The sequence below is a fragment of the Thermoascus crustaceus genome (genome assembly GCF_041956765.1).
Source record: "Thermoascus crustaceus strain CBS 181.67 unplaced genomic scaffold VTN00scaffold_2, whole genome shotgun sequence".
Taxonomy (NCBI): domain Eukaryota; kingdom Fungi; phylum Ascomycota; class Eurotiomycetes; order Eurotiales; family Thermoascaceae; genus Thermoascus; species Thermoascus crustaceus.
In genome coordinates, this window is record NW_027192528.1 from 1,225,868 (window position 1) to 1,245,057 (window position 19,190).

Consider the following 19,190-nt stretch of genomic DNA (forward strand, 5'->3'; position numbering starts at 1 on the left):
TCCAGCCTACTTTATGCACCTACTGTACGTACGGACGGGGAGGAGGACGCACCTGCAACGAGTTGTCGCAGTACAGTACAGTAGCTACCTTGCCTAGCTTAGGTAGGTAGATAGATCATCTGCATTTCGCCTGGCAGGAGACAGGTATTTAGGCGGTCTCGAATGGATCAGTCAGCGACGAGTTAGCTCACCGACTGTCTGTTTTGGTCTTTCTTTTCACTCTACATATGTGAATGCAAGCTCTTGCTTATTCATTACCAGGTATCTAGATGAGAGTAGGCATATCTATAGTACATGTACATCGGATGGTTAAGGAGATTTAGATTCAAGACTTTTCCGATTTTCAATTATACAGCTAACAAATATTTACTTAAAGTATTAAATTAAAGTATTAGGCGTCAGACCCAGGAGTAGCAGCTCTGACGTTGATATTCATTCTCGATGTGGTTTTTTTTTTTTTTCGCGCGGGGTGCAGGGTTGAGTGATTGGTCCTCCCTGCCCTACTACTCTGTATGTGCGACAATATATATTCACATACCAGACCAAAGATAAGGCCAGCTTAAGACGAGCTAATATGGTTCTACTGGCAGGATGTCGGAAGAAATAGAAACCTATCCAGGTTCATCATGATAGATAGAGGAACTAGGGATGGAGTTCTTTCGGGAAACCGAAACAACTGCAGTGCCCGAGGCCTGTCCTCGCCCGAGCAAGGCGGGGTTACTACCTTCGGCAGTCCGGGCTTTGTTTTCCTTTCCCTCTGACTACTACTACATGCGCTGCGCCAGACCTTCGACAAAGAGAGGCTCTCTGTCGGAGCCTGCTGCGGTTTTGCATTACATTGCATTGCATTGCAGCCTTCTTGTGTGTCACCGAAGCCCGTTCTTTGTTTTCGATGCCTGTAGATCCGTTCAGGGTTTTCCCCTCGGTCTACCTTCCAAGGTTCCTGCATCCGACATCGTCCCTAGGTACCTAACCTAGGAAGTCGGAGGAACTCCGTGGGGTTTCGGCTCTTTCATTTTCACAGCGCGCAACAAAAGAACTTATCTATCTATCTAGAAGACAGGGATATTGTTTATTATCACAGTGTCCTATGCTCCGGTCGCGGAGCCTTGATCAGATAGATCTGTTTTGAAGGACCACGAACACTATTGATGTTGGTGATATACGACTCGTTCAATTTGCTGCCTTTATCGCTCCACTTTCTGACGCATTTCGGTAGCATCCGAGGCATGAAGTGAAGATCTCGGAGCTTTTTTGCTCACCTATTGTATTACCTGCTATAGTTGTTTGTTGAGTCATATTTGTATTCATAGTATCTCCCTCGATACCCTGGGTCTCTTGGGATTCCCAAGACTCTGACTCTCAGAGCCAACGTTGACCACCGACTTACAACACCTGGAATGTCATTACAATGCCGTGTCAATCGCGAACATCGTGTGTCGGCTGCTCCTGCAATGGGCGCGTGGACCGCGAGTCGATCAATATTGAGGACTGCCAGGCTGAGCTGCTCGCACTGCGACGACGAGCCCAAGAGCTTGAGAGCACCTTGGCCTCACTGAAGGATGGTTCCACCTCAAAGAAGCCAGGTCGTGGACTGCGATCTGCCACATGGTTCAACAATGAAAGCAACCCTGGAATGAACGCACTTTACATCGAACGATATCTGAACTATGGTGTGACACGCGAGGAATTGACTTCTGGCAAGCCTATCATTGGGATCGCCCAGACTGGTTCCGACTTGGCTCCTTGCAATCGCCATCACTTGGAACTCGCGAAACGGGTTCGGGAGGGCATCCGGTCTGCGGGAGGCATTGCCTTTGAATTCCCAACACATCCAATCCAGGAGAGCGGGAGGAGGCCCACTGCATGTCTGGACAGGAATTTGGCGTATCTGGGTCTCGTTGAGATCCTCTATGGCTATCCCCTTGACGGTGTGGTGCTCCTGACCGGGTGCGACAAGACGACCCCGGCATGTTTGATGGCCGCTGCTACCGTTGTACGTCACTCCTCTCTGTGATTCTGTCCCATCATATCAGAGTCAGCTAACAGAGACTCAGAACATCCCGGCGATATGTCTCAACGTTGGTCCTATGATCAATGGGTATCTGAAGAACGATTTAGCAGGCTCAGGAATGGTCGTTTGGAGGGGGCGTGAGCTTTATGCCGCAGGCGAGATCAACAAAGAAGAGTTTATCGATTTCGTATCCAGAGGGTATGTCAAAGTTTCTTTACTCACGGAAGACTGCTTCTGACTTGATACCCAGAGCACCGTCTGTGGGTCATTGTAATACGATGGGAACCGCGTCGACCATGAACGCGCTTGCGGAGGCCCTTGGCATGGCACTTCCAGGCTCTGCTGCTATTCCTGCCCCATATCGCGAGAGAGGACACTGCGCCTACGAGACGGGCCGGCAAATCGTCGAGATGGTACGTTCTGACCGAAAACCAAGCGACATCCTGACGCGTCAAGCCTTTGAAAACGCAATTGTTGTGAATACTGCAATTGGAGGAAGCACCAACGCTCCAATCCATGTGAACGCTATTGCGAAACATATCGGAGTGGAAATCACCCTGGAGGACTGGGACCGGCTCGGGTTTCACATTCCACTGCTTCTCAACATGCAACCGGCGGGAGAGCTCTTGGGGGAGGAGTACTTCCGTGCAGGGGGTCTCCCTGCGATCATGGCAGAGCTGCTAGAAGCTGGGAAACTGCACCCAGATGCGGTCACATGCAATGGGCGCACTGTGGCGGAGAACGTTGGGGGAAAATTTTCTTGGGATCGTCGGACGATCAGGGCATACAAGGACCCCATGCTGGAGAACGCCGGCTTCCTTCATCTGCAAGGAACCATGTTTGAGTCTGCCATAATGAAGACCTGCGTCATCTCAGATGAGTTTAGAAAGAAATTCCTCGAAAATCCTGAAGATCCCAATGCATTTGAGGGCGCAGTGGTCGTCTTCGATGGGCCTGAAGATTATCACCGGCGCATCGAAGACCCCACCACGCCGGTCGATGATAGAACCATTCTTATCATGCGCGGGGCTGGTCCTCTTGGCTACCCCGGAGCTGCGGAGGTTGTCAACATGCACCCTCCAGGACGTCTACTGCGTGAAGGGGTCCGTTCGCTCCCGTGCATCGGGGATGGGAGGCAGTCTGGAACTTCAGGCTCACCGTCCATCCTGAACGCCAGCCCCGAAGCCGCTGCTGGAGGTAACCTTGCTCTCCTGCGAGACGGAGACCGGATCAGAGTCGATCTCAACAAGCGTCGCGTCGATATCCTGCTTCCCGAGGAGGAGCTCCGACGGCGCAGAGATGAACTGGACGCGAAAGGAGGGTATGACATGCCCGAAAGCCATACCCCGTGGCAGGAGATCTTCCGGAGAGAGACGGACCAGCTGAGCGAGGGGATGGTACTACGGGAAGCTGTCAAGTATCAGCGGGTGGCGCAACGATGGCCCGAACCGAGAAACAATCATTAACCGGGGAAGCTTGGCATCAGATCTTATGGTAACCGCCGGGACCTTCATCACGACGCTGCGCTTTGCGACCAAGACGAGCGTACGTCGGCCCCTCTCAATGGTATTTTCGATTCTGTAAATAGAATTCCGTAAGCAGTACTGAAGCCAGAGTCTGGCATCTGTTTAGGCAAGATTAGTCAACATCAACCCGGTGAGACGGGTACATCGCGCTGTAGCAGTCCCAGGAGCGAGGAGAGCCAAGACTTGCATTTCAGTTAGCCAACTGATCTCCCGGGTGTCTGGAGCCCAGGACAGCTCAGCAGGAAGATCCCCTCGGCAGTGGGAGGTGGGAAGAACAACGCGTTGCGCTGGACCATCACCCGAGGGCCGTTGTTAGACTTCCGCCGTGTGCACAGGAGTCTTGGCATGTTGCGGCCCACCGCGCCGAGAGATTCTCTCTTGATGTCGAGAACGATCGACCAGCGCAGATGAGTGATAAGCGGTGTAACTGCGATATGGCAAGCCAAGCTCTCTCCATCTGGTTCCAAAGAGAGGCCTGGGATGACATGGCTCTGTGGTTGAGGCGCAGCGTTGCTATGCTCCTGGGGTCGTCCGGCACATCCCCTGGCGATGTGCAAGGACCTGCAGTCTGGAACGTTCACATGCAGCGCTGCTAACCTCATCGTCATCGCGGTGATGACGGACGGTTTTCTCAAAGAAGTCAATGGCGACAAGGGGCAGAGCTCAGGCCTGCCCACAAAAAGCCATACCCACAATTCACCCCGAAGGACTTGCAATTTCCTGCTAGCGGGTGACTAAGACGGACTCTAGTTGCTCGTGAGACCGGCGAAACGCGGACGGTGATCGCAGGCTTCGACTGCTTCGAGAATTGAGATGCCAGGCCACGAGGAGCACTAGATGCCCAACGACGGACAGCCTTGAATACTCTGTCGAGCAGGAATCGACACGATCCGGCGGGGCGGTGGCTCTGCGGCGTTCCCGCGTGGAAACAGAGGCTAGTGCCCGCTCGCGTTCCAGCCCGTATAAAATTTTTTGTTACTTTTTTGGGACGCACAGGCTCACATCACACCGCCGTAGTCCTGACATCGTCCGGCCAAGGCCCTGTTCTCCCCCTATATCCTGTCCTATTGCCCATCTCTGCTCCCACCATGGCCACTGTCTCCACTGTCCAGTCAGATGCTAGACCTGCAGCATGCGCTTGTCGTGATCGATAACACCAGTGCGCCGTGGTTCGTCGAGTGTGTCTTGCCCTGCCCCTTCCTGCTCCTGATCTCTGCTTTCCTCCTGCCTGTCCCTTGACCGGGCGTGGTGATAGATCACCAGCAGCAGACCGTATTTTGACAGGATCTGCTCCCTGATCAGGAGTTGGTGTCTATTCCACGAGTACAAGAGGGCCATCCCCCGAGTCCATCGAGCGTGGCACTTTTTCTTCCAGACTTGCACTCAACCTCTGCTTGACAGTCTGCCACAAAAGCACAGGGTTCCCCTATCTGTCATACTTTTTTCCCCCCCTATCCTTCTCTATATTCCCATACACACATTCTTCTGGATTGAAGGCTTCTTCTCTGGTCACAATGGACGTCAATTTATAGGGTCGTCCCTCTTGGGCTTCATCCTTTGCGCACGGTGTTCTTCACCACCATTAATCACCACATTCGAATTATTGCCTCGCCGGACTCGTGTGCTTGTTCCATTGCTCTTCTCTGAGACGTCCACGAGCCCGATTGATTGAACTGGTCGAATACCCATTCACACACGCCATGGCGCCAAACCCTTTTCTCTGTCTTCGCAATCTCTTTTGCCCGATCTACTGGTTCCAACGCGGCGAGAGCTTCGACGGGTCGATCTGCGTCGAGGAACACTGGAGCGCGCCTGTCCCCGGAATCTACCGATACATCCCCAAACACGGCTGGCACCTCGTCCGTCGCGACGGAGCTGACGAGGACGAGTACGCCCCGCAACCGACTGTCTACTGCCGCATCATCCACCGTTACCTTCTGGAATCTGAGATGGAAGAGCGATGCCGCTGGCACGAGGTCACCCGAGGCAAAGGCAAGCCCGAGAAGTTTCTCTTCTTCCGTCTCGATGACGGATACACCTGGGTTGCGGGCTGGGACGCCAAGGGCAGGTTCATCCCAGGTCCCTACCGCAAGTGGTGCTACGACAAGGAGAGCATGACGATGCGACGAATGACCGCCAGCGAAAGCGCCGACTCGTCGCGCAGCAGCAGCATTGTTCCGGAATAAGCGGAGTCAGATGAATGTCGACCATTCACAACGCTGTGGTGTCTGATATATTTCTTTACGACACATGAGGGAGTTTTACAGAATCCCTTTTTCGGATTAGACATTCGAAATGAGCACGAATATAGAAGCCTAACCTTCAATGGCTTCTCCCACAGACACTGCAACGAACTTGATTTTATGTACCAACAACTACCTGGACGAGAGGATTTCTTATCGAATCACCGTGCACCACGAGAGTGCTTTGAACATCGTCCAACACATTGCCAAGAGCAATCATTTCCTATTTGTCTCAACTGAACGATCGTTACTGGTGAACGGAACAGGAACGGGGAACAGGAACAAAAAAAAAGGAAAAAGGAGGACGCCTCGCTTAAAAAGTGTCGTTTGGTCGGATCTCTGAATCTTTTATTTGGGTTGTTTTTATTGTTCAGCGCTGGCGTTTCATGGAGTCCCCTCACATGATAGACTAGACCTGGGTTAGATATGTGATGATTTAATTTGGGGTCGGGGTTCTCGGTTTATAGACTTGGTGGTGTGGTATGGTCTTGGAGACTAGGTAGGAGCGAGGTGCTACCTTAATCGGTTTTCGGACAAAAAAAATAATGCAAGCCATAACTGTACTGTCTTATTCTTGTATTAACTCAGATTTTCACTCTTGTCTTAACCAGGCATTAAGTCCACAAAAGCCCATAAATCCCCAATCTGTCATAAAGAAGAAGACTTCTCTATTATCTACATGCATGCCCCTCCTTCCCTAACACCGCCCCCTCACAACTTCGAAGCCCCCCTCTTCCCATCACCGGAGTCACTACCAGCAGAAACAACCAACCTCTCCAACCCCCTCCGAATCCCCTCCTCCATCCCCCGCTCCCTACTCGGCCTCATCGTCCCCTTCTCCACAAACACATGCGTGAACCCCCCGACAGCTTTCACCGCTTCCTCCCCCCTTTTGAAGATTCCTACCTCGTACGTCGCGCTCGACGAGCCCAGCGCCGTCACGCGCAGGCCGAGGTCGAGCACGTCCGGGAAGGAGACGGGGGAGAAGTAGCTGCAGTGGGAGGACACGACGAGGCCGATTTGGCCGCCGCTACCGGGGGGAGAGGGTTTGGTCCATAGGGATGGTTTGGATGGAGAGGCATTGGGGGTAGAGGGGGATGGGGAGGATGGGTGGTGGTACGGGTCCAAGCCGCAGTGGGAGACGAGGTAGGTGTTGATGATGGAGTCGATGAGGAAGGCGTAGATGCTGTTGTTGAGGTGGGCGTACATGTCGTTGTCAGACCTGTTTTGTTTCTCTGTTAGTGTCTATGGAATTGATTCTATGTATAGGCTATTTTGTGCTATACACTAGGAGAAATGGATGTATGTATGTGTCGGATGTTTTAGGAAGATAGGTACCTATGCATATAGTGGATCGGGTACTAACAATGTACGCATATGGGGCAAATTGACAATTCATCAATGAGTATATTTGTACAGTACAATTCATAAATATGGAGCACCTCAAACAATGGGCTTGTCAAGGAAAAATTGTGAGTAGCACTGACCATCTTGTCCGGTATTCGAGGTGGTACGGGTAGTCGCGTCGTGTCCGGCGCTTCAGGGCTTGGATCTCTGATGGGGCCATGGTGTTGGACCTGCTGGAGAAAGATAATAGAGGTATATGATATTGTATATGGAAAGAGAGGCTATAGATTGATTGAAGCTGGGTATGGGAGGAGGCAGATATTATATCGCCGGCATGCAGCTCTACTAGTTCCCTGAGAGTACCGAGGTTGCTGGCGGGGTTATCTAAGCAGCGTCGGACGGAGATGTAGATCGTTGTGTGCTTGTCTCTCGACCTCTAGAGGTTTCTATGTCCCTATCCCAGTATACAGTACAGGCTGAAGAAGATGAAGTACCCTCAGACTCGGGATCTGTTGACATGTCTTCGGTCTCGCGCCGTTCGTGGTCCAGACCGTCGGACTTGACCTCCGCCCGACCAAAAAAAAAACTCCGTCTGTTGAACATCCCGCCGCGACATCTCCAAGCGGCGCTCTGCTCCTCCGCTCGCCACACGTCCTCTCCTTTGCGCTCCGCCCATCTGATGCGATTGCATCGCCTCTGATCTCTCTCCGTGGCGCCCTCTGCACGCATCACTGCCTACCTGGCCCGCCGAGGCCGCATTCCCTGCATGGCGCTCACCCCCGTCGACAATACATTCCACGTTCCGCCCCCAGATCCCCCACCTGAACCGCCTCCAGATGTCTGCGTGACGCCCTGCGATCCCTGGCCGGCGCCCTACTACCTCGAGGGCGGCCTGCGCCGCGTCAAGCCCTACCACTACACCTACAACACCTACTGCAAGGAGCGATGGCGGGGTAGGGAGCTGCTCGAGATCTTCACGTCCGAGTTCAGAGACCGGCCTCCGGAGTATTACGTTCGTCTTCTTCAACATCTCTTCACCCCTTTTCGACTTCTATGATCGTTTACTGACAGGCGCTTTTCTAGAAACATGCCATCGAGACCGGCCAGGTCACCGTCGGCGGCAAAATCGCGACCCCAACCACCAGGGTCAAGAACGGCGAGATCGTCTCTCACACCCTCCACCGCCATGAACCTCCGGTGACCGCGCAACCGATCGGTGTCATCCACGAGGACGACGACATGCTCGTCATCGACAAACCGGCCGGTGTGCCTGTTCACTCCGCCGGCCGGTACCACTTCAACTCCGTTGTCGAGATCTTGCGCGCGGAGCGCGGTCACCAGTGGAAACCGCTCCCGTGCAACCGTCTGGATCGACTCACGTCCGGCGTCATGTTTATCGGAAAGCATCCCAAGGCGGCAGAGAAGATGGCCCTGAAACTGAAGCAGCGGAGCGTCCAGAAGGAGTACGTTGCGCGTGTGAAAGGCAGATTTCCGGACGGCGTGATCCTCTGCGATCAGCCCATCATGTCGGTCAGTCCGAAGCTGGGGCTGAACAGAGTGCGCGCAACGGGAAAGGATGCGAAGACGAAGTTCCGTCGACTGGCATACTATCCGCCTCGGCGGCCGTCGGAACAACCGCCAGCGCCAGTCCACGACGGCGATGACCGCGTGAGAGCCGCCACACCACCTCCGACTCTGGCAAACGAGGAGGAGGGCTACAGCATCGTCCACTGCCTGCCCCTGACGGGCCGTACGCACCAGATCCGCGTCCACCTCCAGTTCCTGGGCCACCCGATCACGAACGACCCGATCTACTCGAACCGGCGTGTCTTCGGGCCCGACCTGGGCAAGAACGAGTCGACCGACGAGCGCGACAGCGAGATCATCGACCGTCTCTCCAACATGGGCAAGACCGAGCTTGCGGACACGGTCTCCTACCGTACACACCTGACCACCCCGCCCAACGTGCCCCCCGGGACGGACCCTGCCGTCGTCGCGGACATCATGGCCCGCGAGCACGACGCCGCCGTCATCGACTACCACAAGCGCAAGGGCGAGCGGCTATCAGGAGAGCGGTGCGAGGTCTGCGACACGGAGCTCTACACCGACCCGGGCCCCCACGAGCTCGGCATCTTCCTGCACGCCGTCGCGTACGCGGACAACGAGGGCGACTGGAAGTACCGCAGCAAGATGCCCGCCTGGGCCCTGCCCCCAGAAGGCATGGAGGGTCCGACCGAGATGCCGGATTGGGTTGAGCCCGGGAACGGGGAGTTGGTCGTCGTGGGTAATGGGACGATTCCGGAGGGTCTCGCCGATGATGACGAGGGTGGTGATAATAAGAGGCGTGAGATGCCGGCTTTGGTCCGCGGAGTCGGGCTGGTTGATATCTCCGGAGCGCGGGGGAAGGCGAAGACGACTGGAGAGTCTGCTTCTCCCTCTGTGCCTGCACCTCAGGAGCTTGAGCCTGAGCCTGTGCCCACTCCTGAGCCCTCGTCTGAAGCCCCTAACGCCGTTGCTGGTGGGGGCAGTTAGATACTTAAGAAAAAGTTTACGAGGTTATGTGATATCCTCTTGATCTTTTTTTCTACATTGTGAATAGTTTCTATCTAGAAGGGAAAAGAAAAGTTATGCGCTTTTTCTCCTTTATTTAGAGATGATAAAATAGGTGCATGAATGATAATGCTCCTAGACTGATAAGATTCCTTGAGTTTCTTTCTTAAAAATGGAAGCAGGTATATACTGTCAAACTGAAAGACAAAAGTATGTAGTGTAGATGGAATACATCAGGTACCTAGGTAACTACCTAGGTAGCCAGGAAAAGAGCACTGAAATTGATCTCCCCAAAGCCACCACTCATGATGTATGAAGAAGAAGGGGAAAAAAAAGTCTAGGTAGGTGCGGAGTAGTACAGTACATACGTCTGGACTGCTGTTGAATAGAGAGGTATGAGATAGGTATGTATGTATGCAGAAGTTAGAGGGTAACTCGAGTATACTATACAGCAAGCTCTGTACTGGAGGCTGTCCAAATTTTAGGTGTAACACACAATCATGACATTGTCAGAATGGAAAGGGGGAAAGAAAAAGTTACATAATTATGGATAAATAGATATAAATGGACAACAAGAGAGCCTACTTTGTAGATTGGGGCCATTGCTGCCCTACTAAAAGACCATCTGCATAATTGCCTAATAACGCCTCTTCCGTAAGATCAGGTACAGTATCTCCATGTAGCCATCATTTATGACTGGATTTCAACCAATTTACCAGTCCGACCTAATCTATGAAGATAGTCAACTCGATTTGAGCGCGCTCAAACTCGGCTGACACGGCAGTCGATGGTGTCCACAAGCCAAGTGGTATCTCTTGACCGTTATCGCCATAAATATCCTCCCACGAACCCACAGTCACTTTCCGTAACATTGGAAGATACTGTTCCTTGTGTCTCGCGATCTCAATAATGTAGGGGTCTTCCTCGTGATCGGGCGTGAAGATGTCGTCGGTATCATCATGATAAATCTCCAGCACCTCTAGGTTTCTTGGTAGACGTGCCCAAGGCAGAGGAAAGCGCTCATGGCTAATAAGAAAGACTTGATAAATCCGCAGAGTTTTGAGAAAGACAAAGTTCTTTAAGTTCACTGTTCGTACGGACCTGAGTCTGTCTCCCTCTGGACTAGCTCGGGTAAAAGTCAAGCACTGGAGTGACTCCTTTTGTGGCTGCAGCGAGCGGACCAAAGTGTCGCATTCCCAGTCTCGGAGTGTCATAGCTTCACGAGTTTCACTCCACTCGTACTGTTCAACGTCATAATGAAGCTCATCTAGCTTCTGCGGCCAGCTCAGGACGGCTGCTAGTGGTGCCTCCTCAGCGCAACATTCTATCAGACAGAGGACCTTTACAGGAGAGGTGCCTTCATGTGAGTAATCTTCAAATCCAGGCGCTTTTTCATCCTCAAAATTGAATAGGGTGAGTGTATGGATATTTGGAAGCCAGAAAAGAGGCAACACGCTCGTGATCGACTTGCCACAGGGGACTGCAACAGAAACAATGAATTGACCCAGATTCCTGTTGTCTCTGAGACTGCGAGTAGACTGCTCCAGGCGAGGGTGCTTCCAGCAATCACCCCTGCAGCACCTGTTCAGCCAAACATCACGGTAAAGGAAAGAAGTAACAATGTTGGCCAGGCGGCGACATGAAAGTGGAAGTGAGTAAAGTTGCTGAGCCAGCTGGTGCGCCTCGGTCGACGTCTGCTCATATTCCCTGGCCCAATTATTGAATGTGGACAGCTTTTGGCTGGCCGCATAATCCTGGACCAGAATCGAGAGAATACTCAAAATAAGCTCGTCGGGCAGATCCAAAAGACGTGCCATTGCTGAAAGTCCACAAAGAGGCAGGGTAAGGACATTGAGATTGTACTGCTTCACACGATGTCGTGGGAGCTTGGAACACTGGCTGCCTATCACTTGGTTGACAAGAGTGAGACAACTCGACTAGGATCCGGGAAATGAGAGAGTAACAGTGAGCAGGTTTTCAAACTGAGTATCACCGAAGACAAAACTGCCTGAACCATGTGAGCAGAATGAAATGCCACGAACTTTGGATCGAATTCACTTCTGAGCTATTGTGAAGTGACTAACCTGCGAGCTGGTCAAAGTAAAAGATAGTGCTATCCGGGTTCGTACCGCATAATCGCGTAGAGTAGTAGTAGACGGGGAGACCCCCCTCCAGTGGGCATCAAGATTGTTCCCAAAAGGGTAAGTCAGCCAACTCGTCCCTGGCCCGAGAGAAAGGGTCGGATCGAGTCGATCGACCCGGACATTGCTGATCATCAAAGCATCTCGACTGTGTGTACAGTGCGAAGTACGCCACAGTCATTTCAAATAGTTGTGGCTGTAATCTGATGAGGACATTTTATGCTGTTTGAATGACAGCATAAACTACTGTAGTAGCCACACGAGCGACCGAAGCGACGCACGAGACACGCAAGAGACCGCTAAGCAAAAATAATCCATGGTGTCTTTTGACCAGCAGACGGGATTGATGGGATAAGTAATATCATCCCACGAGGTGGCTACGATGTCATGGCTGATGGCTCCTGCCCGTGGCCCGGGGATCGGGGACGACGGGTTGACCTTCCCTTGGTGTCTGGCAAGTTGCAACCAAAGTGGACATCTCCAGCAGACGGTCTGGATCCCAGTGTCTGCGGCATGCCGTTGGCCTGTTTGGGTCGCTTCCGAGCCTTGATGTCCAATAGAGTAGTGGGATTCCGTGATGCCCCACGTTGATCTCAATCGCGAGGGGCTGTGGGTATGATGGTTTGTCTGGGTCAAGAGGTGCTGCTGTACGCAGCAGTAAAGGAGTGTTAGATCTGCTGGTTCCTGCTTCTGGTTTTATCATTGCTTTTTTAATCTGGTTGTTGTTGGTAGATACGTGTATATCACTACATCTCAGTACATACTACTGTCCATACATAACAGTACTTTGCCCTAAAGACATTAGTTTCTCCAGTTTATCATGTCTATAGGCGTTGCCATCATCGGAAGCGGTATGTGTTTCTCATCTGCCCTGTCCAGAGGACTGTGTTAATCGTTGAGTATAGGTATATTCGCCCGCGAGGAACATCTGGTATGGCCATACCATAATTTCCCGTCATTGCTCAAATGCTAACGATTCCCTACAGCCTGCAGTTCAGGCGACAAAGGGCTTTACTCTGAAGGCAATCTACTCCCGATCGTTGGGTTCTGCACAGAACCTTGCGTCTAGAACTTCAGGTGTTGATCTGTATTCCGAGGACTCTGGCGCGGGAAAGGGCTATTCCGATTTGCTTGCCCGTGAGGATATTCAAGCAGTCATTATAGCGTACGTTTACCTTCATCAATATATCTCAAATGTTGAATTGACGACTGGCATCCAGTCTTCCGATCCTGGTCCAGCCACAGTTCATCCGAAAGGCCCTCTCCGCAGGGAAGCATGTCCTCTCGGAGAAACCTATAGCCAAGGACCTTGCGACGGCACAGGAACTTGTGCAATGGTACCGCACCAATGTCGATACCGGAAAGGTCTTCTGGGGTGTGGCGGAGAACTACCGCTACTACAAGCAGTACCTGTATGCTGCGGAGCAGATACAGAAGCTGGGCCGGGTCAAGAACTTCCGGGTCAACCTCCACACCATGGTCAAGACGGACTTTAAGTATTACTGTAAGCTTTTTTGACAAATTTATACTCACCCTTTCAATGTAGCTGACTCTCTGTGCAGTGACCGAATGGCGCAAGGTTCCTGACTACCAGGGCGGATTTCTGCTAGACGGCGGCATCCATATCGTCGCTGGTCTGCGTCTGCTTCTTGGATCTAACGATCCTGTGACAGCACTCTCAGCACACTCCAATCTCATGCAGGAGCATCTTCCCCCGGTTGACACGGTGGACGCCGTGATGAAGACCAAGTCGGGGGCTACAGGCATTTTTTCCGCATCGTACGGCTCCGATTTCAAGGACTTTGGATACGAGTTCTCCTGTGAGGGTGGAGTCGTGACAGTGACATTTGACGGGGTCACCGTCAAGGGGGAGAGAAAGGACGTTCCCTATGAAGGCAAGGCCGTTGGGCCGGAAGTAGCAGACTTCGCGGCATCGATTGCCAAGGGCGGACCGCTGGATAAGAGGCAGTCACCGGAAGAAGCGCTGGCAGATCTGGAGATCCTGGAGAAGATGCTGCAGAGTGGCGAGAAGGACGGAGAGAAGATGCAATTGAGCTTGCAGGTCTAGGCTGAATTTGTGAACATGGCGAGCTCGATCAGATACCCGTAACGAGTCGTGAGGATGATGTAACATCGTATATCCACAAGCCATAAAGTTCTAGTTTACTTTGTTTCCTTAAAAGAAAGCGCAACTTTTCATCTCAAAGTATTTGGAATCTCTGGTATCTCATCAATCTAGATCACACGATTATCCTAGGCATCTGCCAGCATGCATGGAGATTTCACAAATCTGGGGCACCCGCGCGCGCCCGCGACGGTCTCGGCGCTCTTCCCGAAACGGCAAACCAGGGCTTCTCCGGGAGCAGCCCTAAGAACCCTCGCTCGCTTAGCGAGCCACTAGCGCGGATGCTGCACTCACTCCTCGGGCGGCCAAACCTCAGCGCGAATTTCGATATCGAATTCGATCCCGTCACGACAACCTCGACGCCCAGCCAGCGAGACCCTGTAGCACCGCCAAAGTGAGTCTTCAATCGATACACCGAAAATATTTGAACAAATATCATACTGACTGAATTTTCTTTCAAGATGGTCTCCGCGAAGACGCACATCCCGATCGTGAAGAAGCGTACGTTTGCCCTTGTCATCCCGTTACTTCGAAACGGATAAAAACCCAGGCTATTTATCACGAATTATGCGGAGGATTGGGCTGGATATTTTCATCTGTGATACGGCACGCAATTTCTGCACAGACGGCTGACAATGGTCCCCCGATGGGTATACAGGCACCAAGCGCTTCAACCGCCACCAGTCCGACAGGTTCAAGTGTGTCCCGTCGGCATGGCGCAAGCCTAAGGGTATCGACAACCGCGTCCGCAGACGCTTCAAGGGCCAGGCTCCTATGCCATCCGTACGTCTACCGAGTCCATCCCATCTCCGAAACACACCATGCTTCCGATATCCGTCTTCTATTATAGGCGGTTTCTCCGCGGAGTCATCACCATTGGAAACTATGAGACAAATGCTGACGGTCGGGACGCTGGAAATATAGATCGGATACGGCAGCAACAAGAAGACCAAGCACATGATGCCCTCTGGCCACAAGGCTTTCCTCGTCCACAACCCCAAGGACGTTGAGCTCCTGCTCATGCACAACCGCACCTACGCCGCTGAGTATGTTCCCAATCCGTCGAATCTGCAGCGGCACGTCTATAGATTATTTCGATGGAATTGAGGGCTGACATGACACTGCAGGATCGCCCACGCCGTCTCCTCGCGGAAGCGTGTCGACATCCTCGCCAAGGCTAAGGCCCTCGGCGTCAAGGTCACCAACGCCAAGGCCCGCGTCACCACCGAGTCATAAATGCGATGAACAACGAGGTTTTCCCCTTGTTTGCAGTTGCAGTTTGTCGGGGTCGGTTGTTCTTTTATGGGTCGTGAAACTCGTGGCGGTTAACGAATTTCGAATGTTTGCATGGCTTGGTATAATTCCCAGCGCGGACAAAAAAGAGAAAACAATGAAATAGATTCGAAAAACACAACGTCCTCTTTTCTTTGTGTCTCTTCTCCTCGGCACGATGGGAGTTTTTTAACGTATGGACGGGTTAATTTTTCTACGCGCGGGGAAACATATACAGCGGGTATTCGAATGACATTCAATTGACCTGGCTGGTGACGGATGGACGGACGGAAAGCTTTCTTTTTTGCCTTTCCCTGTCCTGTCCCCGGCTTGAGTCTTATCTGCGTGCCTCTCTCCTCTTGTAGAGGGGGGAAGAGGAACATGGTCAAGTCTAGCGCAGAGAAAAATGAAATGAAAAATTAAAAATATTTCATTTCCTTCCCGACATGTTGTCTACTCAAATTGCACACCTCGCAAATACCATGACTTTATGATAAGCGCCGTAGTTCTTATTTCTGCTTTTTGTTTTTCCCCAGCAAGAATACATATGCCTGATCTCCGTCATGGATCTGATAAAGGGATAGGTAACTCAATTGGAAGAGATCTGGGGTAGGTTTTAGTCAAGTCCCCTCATTGGAAGTGCTCCGCTCCTACTACCTCCCTAGTATGATATGCCCTTTGAATCGAGCAAGCTCAAGGCACTACCGACAACCAGTATTCGTCACTACTATCTTTCATCCCCTGCAACATTCATCCAGATCTTCCCCGCCCGCTTTACGAGCACCTACCTACCTAGATAGACCAGCAGCATCCAGGCTGCAATTCATGTACTGGGAGAAAAAGGACCATTCTGAAATGAGACCATATAGAATTTGAAAGCAGGCTATTAAGCAGCACTTCCATTAGGCTTTAGTGTCTAGAAATCAGAAGCACAATCTTGCTTCTTTTTCATTTTGTTTATTGCTATGATATTACCTTCATCAGACAAGAAGAAAAATAAAAGCCCATCAGACCTCCTCTGTGACGGCGCGGCGCACCTAGGCGGTAAGGTAGGCGGTGTTGAGCATCCCTTCATCTCTGGGATACTGCCGGTCTTACTCGCCTACGTATATCGCGCTACACGAAGCCCTGCAGATTCTTTCCTTTCCCCTCATGCTTTCGATTCTGTATGACAAACTACCATAGTTTTAGCTAATAATACTATGACTGAGCGCCGTCACATCCTCCCCGTCCAAATCCATATGCTCCCCCCACCAGCAACAGAAAGCACAATATATTTCCACAACTCACCTTCCTTTCTTTCTTTCTTGTCCACCTCGCGACATGATGTGGAGTCTGAAATACCTACCTAAATAAAAGAAGCTTTACCTTCACCAGCTAAAAGTCCAAGTTCTACCTACGTTGGAGGATGCGAAGAGTGCTGGGGTTGCCCGGAAAGCCTGTTACGCCTAGCTACCACTGTACTACCTAGTGATAGTTCTGACCAGGTGTCCAATGTCTATTACGTATCAGAAAACAGGACAGCACGATTTTAAGAGCCAAAAAATAATTTTTTTTTTCTAGTCGATTTAAGTATCAACCTGCATATGCACATCAAGCACACGTGCGCATGGATATTTTAAGCATGTTGACTTTTCCAGAGATGTCGACCTAATGCGGTGCTATTAAATAGGTAGGTAGTGTGCCATGGACAACCTTGACACGTGGATATCTAGACTGGTCATTATTTAGTAGTCCTTCCAAGCTTCTCTTGCAACACTCTCTGAAACATCCGAGGTAACAGACCATTAAGTAATTCAATGTAAAGACGATTCTGGGTATGGTGCCAGTTTCAGTATTGTTTTCAAAGGGTTTCAACAATAAGCGATTATGGTACCCAATCTAGATGATAAGGAATGCTAACTTTAGTACTAGGTAGGATACATAATACTAGATAGATGGAGGGAAATGACATGTCATAGTTTCCAAATTAGGAAGTTCCCCTCTGATCATTCTAATGCAGGAAATAAACCACTGTGCGTTAAATCACGCCATAATGGGCCAATCTTATCCTCCCCTGTCGATAATCCGCCTTACGGTGGCTAATGTCTGCCAAGCTACCTAATTGGTTAGCAGCTAGGCACAGGATATACTATGACGCCATATTCGGTTTTTAGAAACTTCAGAACATAGAGCACAATTTCCAGAGTTAAATCGGCTAAGTGATAATAAATGCTATGTATGCTAGTCTTGCAACGAAGAAACCACATGCAAGATATGCTGTGAAGATAGATAAGACGCGAGCCCAAGGTGCCGCTGGAGATTTGGTGATAAGGAGAAACAAAAGGAAAAACTAAGGATATTAAAAGACAATAAAACAAAAAACTCCAGTAGGAAACGACCAGATATGATACCACTGTATGTGTGCCTCGTTAATCCCAGCCAGCCAGATCTCTCACGCCTCAGTGGAGGAAGAGAATACCAAATCAATCGACCAGACGCCTCTATCGCTTTTCTCCAGTCCAGCCATGCAATGCACTCAATGTCTCGATCTGATGCAGCCATGCGCCCTAGAGAAAGAGAAAGTGACCCATGCAAGCAAGCGCGTCAATGTCGTCCGTATATGCAAATGCAACGCCAATGGTAGACGGAAGTATGCTTGGGAAAGAATAATGAAATACCCGGATCCGATGCACCCCGAAACTCCGCAAAATTAAAAGGGTATAGATAGGAATGAATGGGGCGAAAGGAATGGATCACCACGACGGCTGGGCCAAGAGTCACCAAGTTCCGGAGGTTGAGTCTCACCCGACCAGTCCACGGACTCTCTCCACTCGCTCGATCGCCTTCTCCAACCTGTCCAGTCGCTTCCTCTTCTCCCCGTCTCGACGCTCCAGTATCGCTACTCTCTCCTCCAGTTTGGCTCGCGCTTTCCGTTCCTCTGCAACCATCTCGTTGGCCTGGCTGAAGAGCTGTGCAGTGAGCTCCTCCAGTTCGGAGTTGGCCTGCGATAGCCGTGACTCAGCTTCCTTGCGGAGACTCTGCTCGCGGCTCAGTGCGTTCTGGAGCTCCGATGTATCGGAGCCGAAGCTCGACGACAGGTTTGGGGCGGATTGGGCGGCTTGGTTGTTGGTTGAGCGACGGTATGGAAGAAGGGAGCTGAAAGTGGAAAGGCGGCTTTGGTGCGGTTGTCGTTCGGGTGTGGATGGTGTGAGCCTCGATGACGGACCACTGGAAGGGGAACCCTCTGATACTACCACGGGGCCGGAGGAAGTGGAAGAGATTGAGCCATTGTTCTTGTTATTTTCTTGTGCCTTTGAGCGGAGAAAACGGATCTCATCCTCGTAGTCTGCGAGTTTCTCGGCTATAAACAGAGGGATGTCAGCAAGGGTTACCCAAGTCGAGTTGATACATGCACTAAACGCGAATGATGTATAAACAATATGTCATGGAAATTTCGGGTCATATAACACGCCCCTGGAAGCGTAAGAAGGGTTCCACGTACCTGTCTGTGCTGCCCTGGTGCTTAGGAACTTGACCCGTGCCTCGAGCTCTTGGATCCTCTGCTGGGCGTCCTGGGCGGCACGGTCGAGAGAATTGGAGACGTCCAGGCCGCAGTTCGGGCAGTAGACTCCGGAACAGACAGCCGCCGTGCCGGTCATAGTCGGAAGGGCTCCAACGAGGGTGGTCGTCGTCGTTGTCTTTGTAGTTGTGGACATGTCCAGGACGTGCGGGAGACGGGCGTTGGTAAGGAGGACGGGGCGTGTCTACTCGTGTCGGAGTAGGGGATGGGTATAGGGGCCTGTGGAAGCAACGTTGCACACCTGGGGCCTTGGAGACGGGGTATTCACAGAGGAGAAACGTGGGACACGTCGAGAAGAGTCGAGATGCCCACACAAGGGCGAGACGTCGCGGGTGCGGCTCGCTAGTCGATCTCACTTGTCTCAGGCCGATTATATGGCAGCCTGCGCCACAGACGATCCCCGCCACGAC

At 51.7% G+C, this 19,190-nt stretch overlaps 13 protein-coding genes across 13 annotated transcripts; 7 read left to right on the forward strand and 6 right to left on the reverse strand.

Annotated features, from left to right (window-relative positions):
* Nucleotides 1-1,411: 1,411 nt before the first annotated feature.
* VTN00DRAFT_3960 (uncharacterized protein) lies at nt 1,412-3,480 on the forward strand (the record flags this gene model as incomplete). The annotated part of the gene is made up of 3 exons (XM_069430335.1): nt 1,412-1,996; nt 2,058-2,212; nt 2,265-3,480. 3 exons carry the CDS (start codon nt 1,412-1,414, stop codon nt 3,478-3,480), a joined length of 1,956 nt encoding a protein of 651 aa, XP_069289481.1.
* Nucleotides 3,481-3,642: 162 nt separating this feature from the next.
* VTN00DRAFT_3961 (uncharacterized protein) lies at nt 3,643-4,148 on the reverse strand (the record flags this gene model as incomplete). Its single annotated transcript, XM_069430336.1, has 2 exons — nt 3,643-3,722; nt 3,773-4,148. The coding sequence occupies 2 exons, from the start codon at nt 4,146-4,148 to the stop codon at nt 3,643-3,645; spliced, it is 456 nt and encodes a 151-aa protein (XP_069289482.1).
* A 511-nt stretch (nt 4,149-4,659) lies between these two features.
* Nucleotides 4,660-4,878, reverse strand: VTN00DRAFT_3962 (uncharacterized protein; the record flags this gene model as incomplete). The annotated part of the gene is made up of 1 exon (XM_069430337.1): nt 4,660-4,878. One exon carries the CDS (start codon nt 4,876-4,878, stop codon nt 4,660-4,662), a length of 219 nt encoding a protein of 72 aa, XP_069289483.1.
* Nucleotides 4,879-5,240: 362 nt separating this feature from the next.
* VTN00DRAFT_3963 (uncharacterized protein) lies at nt 5,241-5,726 on the forward strand (the record flags this gene model as incomplete). The annotated part of the gene is made up of 1 exon (XM_069430338.1): nt 5,241-5,726. The coding sequence occupies one exon, from the start codon at nt 5,241-5,243 to the stop codon at nt 5,724-5,726; it is 486 nt and encodes a 161-aa protein (XP_069289484.1).
* Nucleotides 5,727-5,865: 139 nt separating this feature from the next.
* Nucleotides 5,866-6,126, forward strand: VTN00DRAFT_3964 (uncharacterized protein; the record flags this gene model as incomplete). The annotated part of the gene is made up of 1 exon (XM_069430339.1): nt 5,866-6,126. The coding sequence occupies one exon, from the start codon at nt 5,866-5,868 to the stop codon at nt 6,124-6,126; it is 261 nt and encodes an 86-aa protein (XP_069289485.1).
* Nucleotides 6,127-6,494: 368 nt separating this feature from the next.
* On the reverse strand, nt 6,495-7,350 carry VTN00DRAFT_3965 (uncharacterized protein; the record flags this gene model as incomplete). The annotated part of the gene is made up of 2 exons (XM_069430340.1): nt 6,495-7,005; nt 7,271-7,350. 2 exons carry the CDS (start codon nt 7,348-7,350, stop codon nt 6,495-6,497), a joined length of 591 nt encoding a protein of 196 aa, XP_069289486.1.
* Nucleotides 7,351-7,896: 546 nt separating this feature from the next.
* On the forward strand, nt 7,897-9,662 carry VTN00DRAFT_3966 (uncharacterized protein; the record flags this gene model as incomplete). Its single annotated transcript, XM_069430341.1, has 2 exons — nt 7,897-8,142; nt 8,214-9,662. 2 exons carry the CDS (start codon nt 7,897-7,899, stop codon nt 9,660-9,662), a joined length of 1,695 nt encoding a protein of 564 aa, XP_069289487.1.
* A 743-nt stretch (nt 9,663-10,405) lies between these two features.
* Nucleotides 10,406-11,497, reverse strand: VTN00DRAFT_3967 (uncharacterized protein; the record flags this gene model as incomplete). The annotated part of the gene is made up of 1 exon (XM_069430342.1): nt 10,406-11,497. One exon carries the CDS (start codon nt 11,495-11,497, stop codon nt 10,406-10,408), a length of 1,092 nt encoding a protein of 363 aa, XP_069289488.1.
* A 1,144-nt stretch (nt 11,498-12,641) lies between these two features.
* Nucleotides 12,642-14,344, forward strand: VTN00DRAFT_3968 (uncharacterized protein; the record flags this gene model as incomplete). The annotated part of the gene is made up of 6 exons (XM_069430343.1): nt 12,642-12,672; nt 12,727-12,752; nt 12,808-12,986; nt 13,042-13,325; nt 13,384-13,883; nt 14,009-14,344. The coding sequence occupies 6 exons, from the start codon at nt 12,642-12,644 to the stop codon at nt 14,342-14,344; spliced, it is 1,356 nt and encodes a 451-aa protein (XP_069289489.1).
* A 63-nt stretch (nt 14,345-14,407) lies between these two features.
* Nucleotides 14,408-15,182, forward strand: VTN00DRAFT_3969 (60S ribosomal protein eL32; the record flags this gene model as incomplete). Its single annotated transcript, XM_069430344.1, has 4 exons — nt 14,408-14,447; nt 14,605-14,729; nt 14,871-14,992; nt 15,074-15,182. 4 exons carry the CDS (start codon nt 14,408-14,410, stop codon nt 15,180-15,182), a joined length of 396 nt encoding a protein of 131 aa, XP_069289490.1.
* An 89-nt stretch (nt 15,183-15,271) lies between these two features.
* Nucleotides 15,272-15,601, reverse strand: VTN00DRAFT_3970 (uncharacterized protein; the record flags this gene model as incomplete). Its single annotated transcript, XM_069430346.1, has 1 exon — nt 15,272-15,601. One exon carries the CDS (start codon nt 15,599-15,601, stop codon nt 15,272-15,274), a length of 330 nt encoding a protein of 109 aa, XP_069289491.1.
* Nucleotides 15,602-17,617: 2,016 nt separating this feature from the next.
* On the forward strand, nt 17,618-17,914 carry VTN00DRAFT_3971 (uncharacterized protein; the record flags this gene model as incomplete). Its single annotated transcript, XM_069430347.1, has 1 exon — nt 17,618-17,914. One exon carries the CDS (start codon nt 17,618-17,620, stop codon nt 17,912-17,914), a length of 297 nt encoding a protein of 98 aa, XP_069289492.1.
* An 87-nt stretch (nt 17,915-18,001) lies between these two features.
* On the reverse strand, nt 18,002-18,916 carry VTN00DRAFT_3972 (uncharacterized protein; the record flags this gene model as incomplete). The annotated part of the gene is made up of 2 exons (XM_069430348.1): nt 18,002-18,561; nt 18,703-18,916. The coding sequence occupies 2 exons, from the start codon at nt 18,914-18,916 to the stop codon at nt 18,002-18,004; spliced, it is 774 nt and encodes a 257-aa protein (XP_069289493.1).
* Nucleotides 18,917-19,190: the final 274 nt, after the last annotated feature.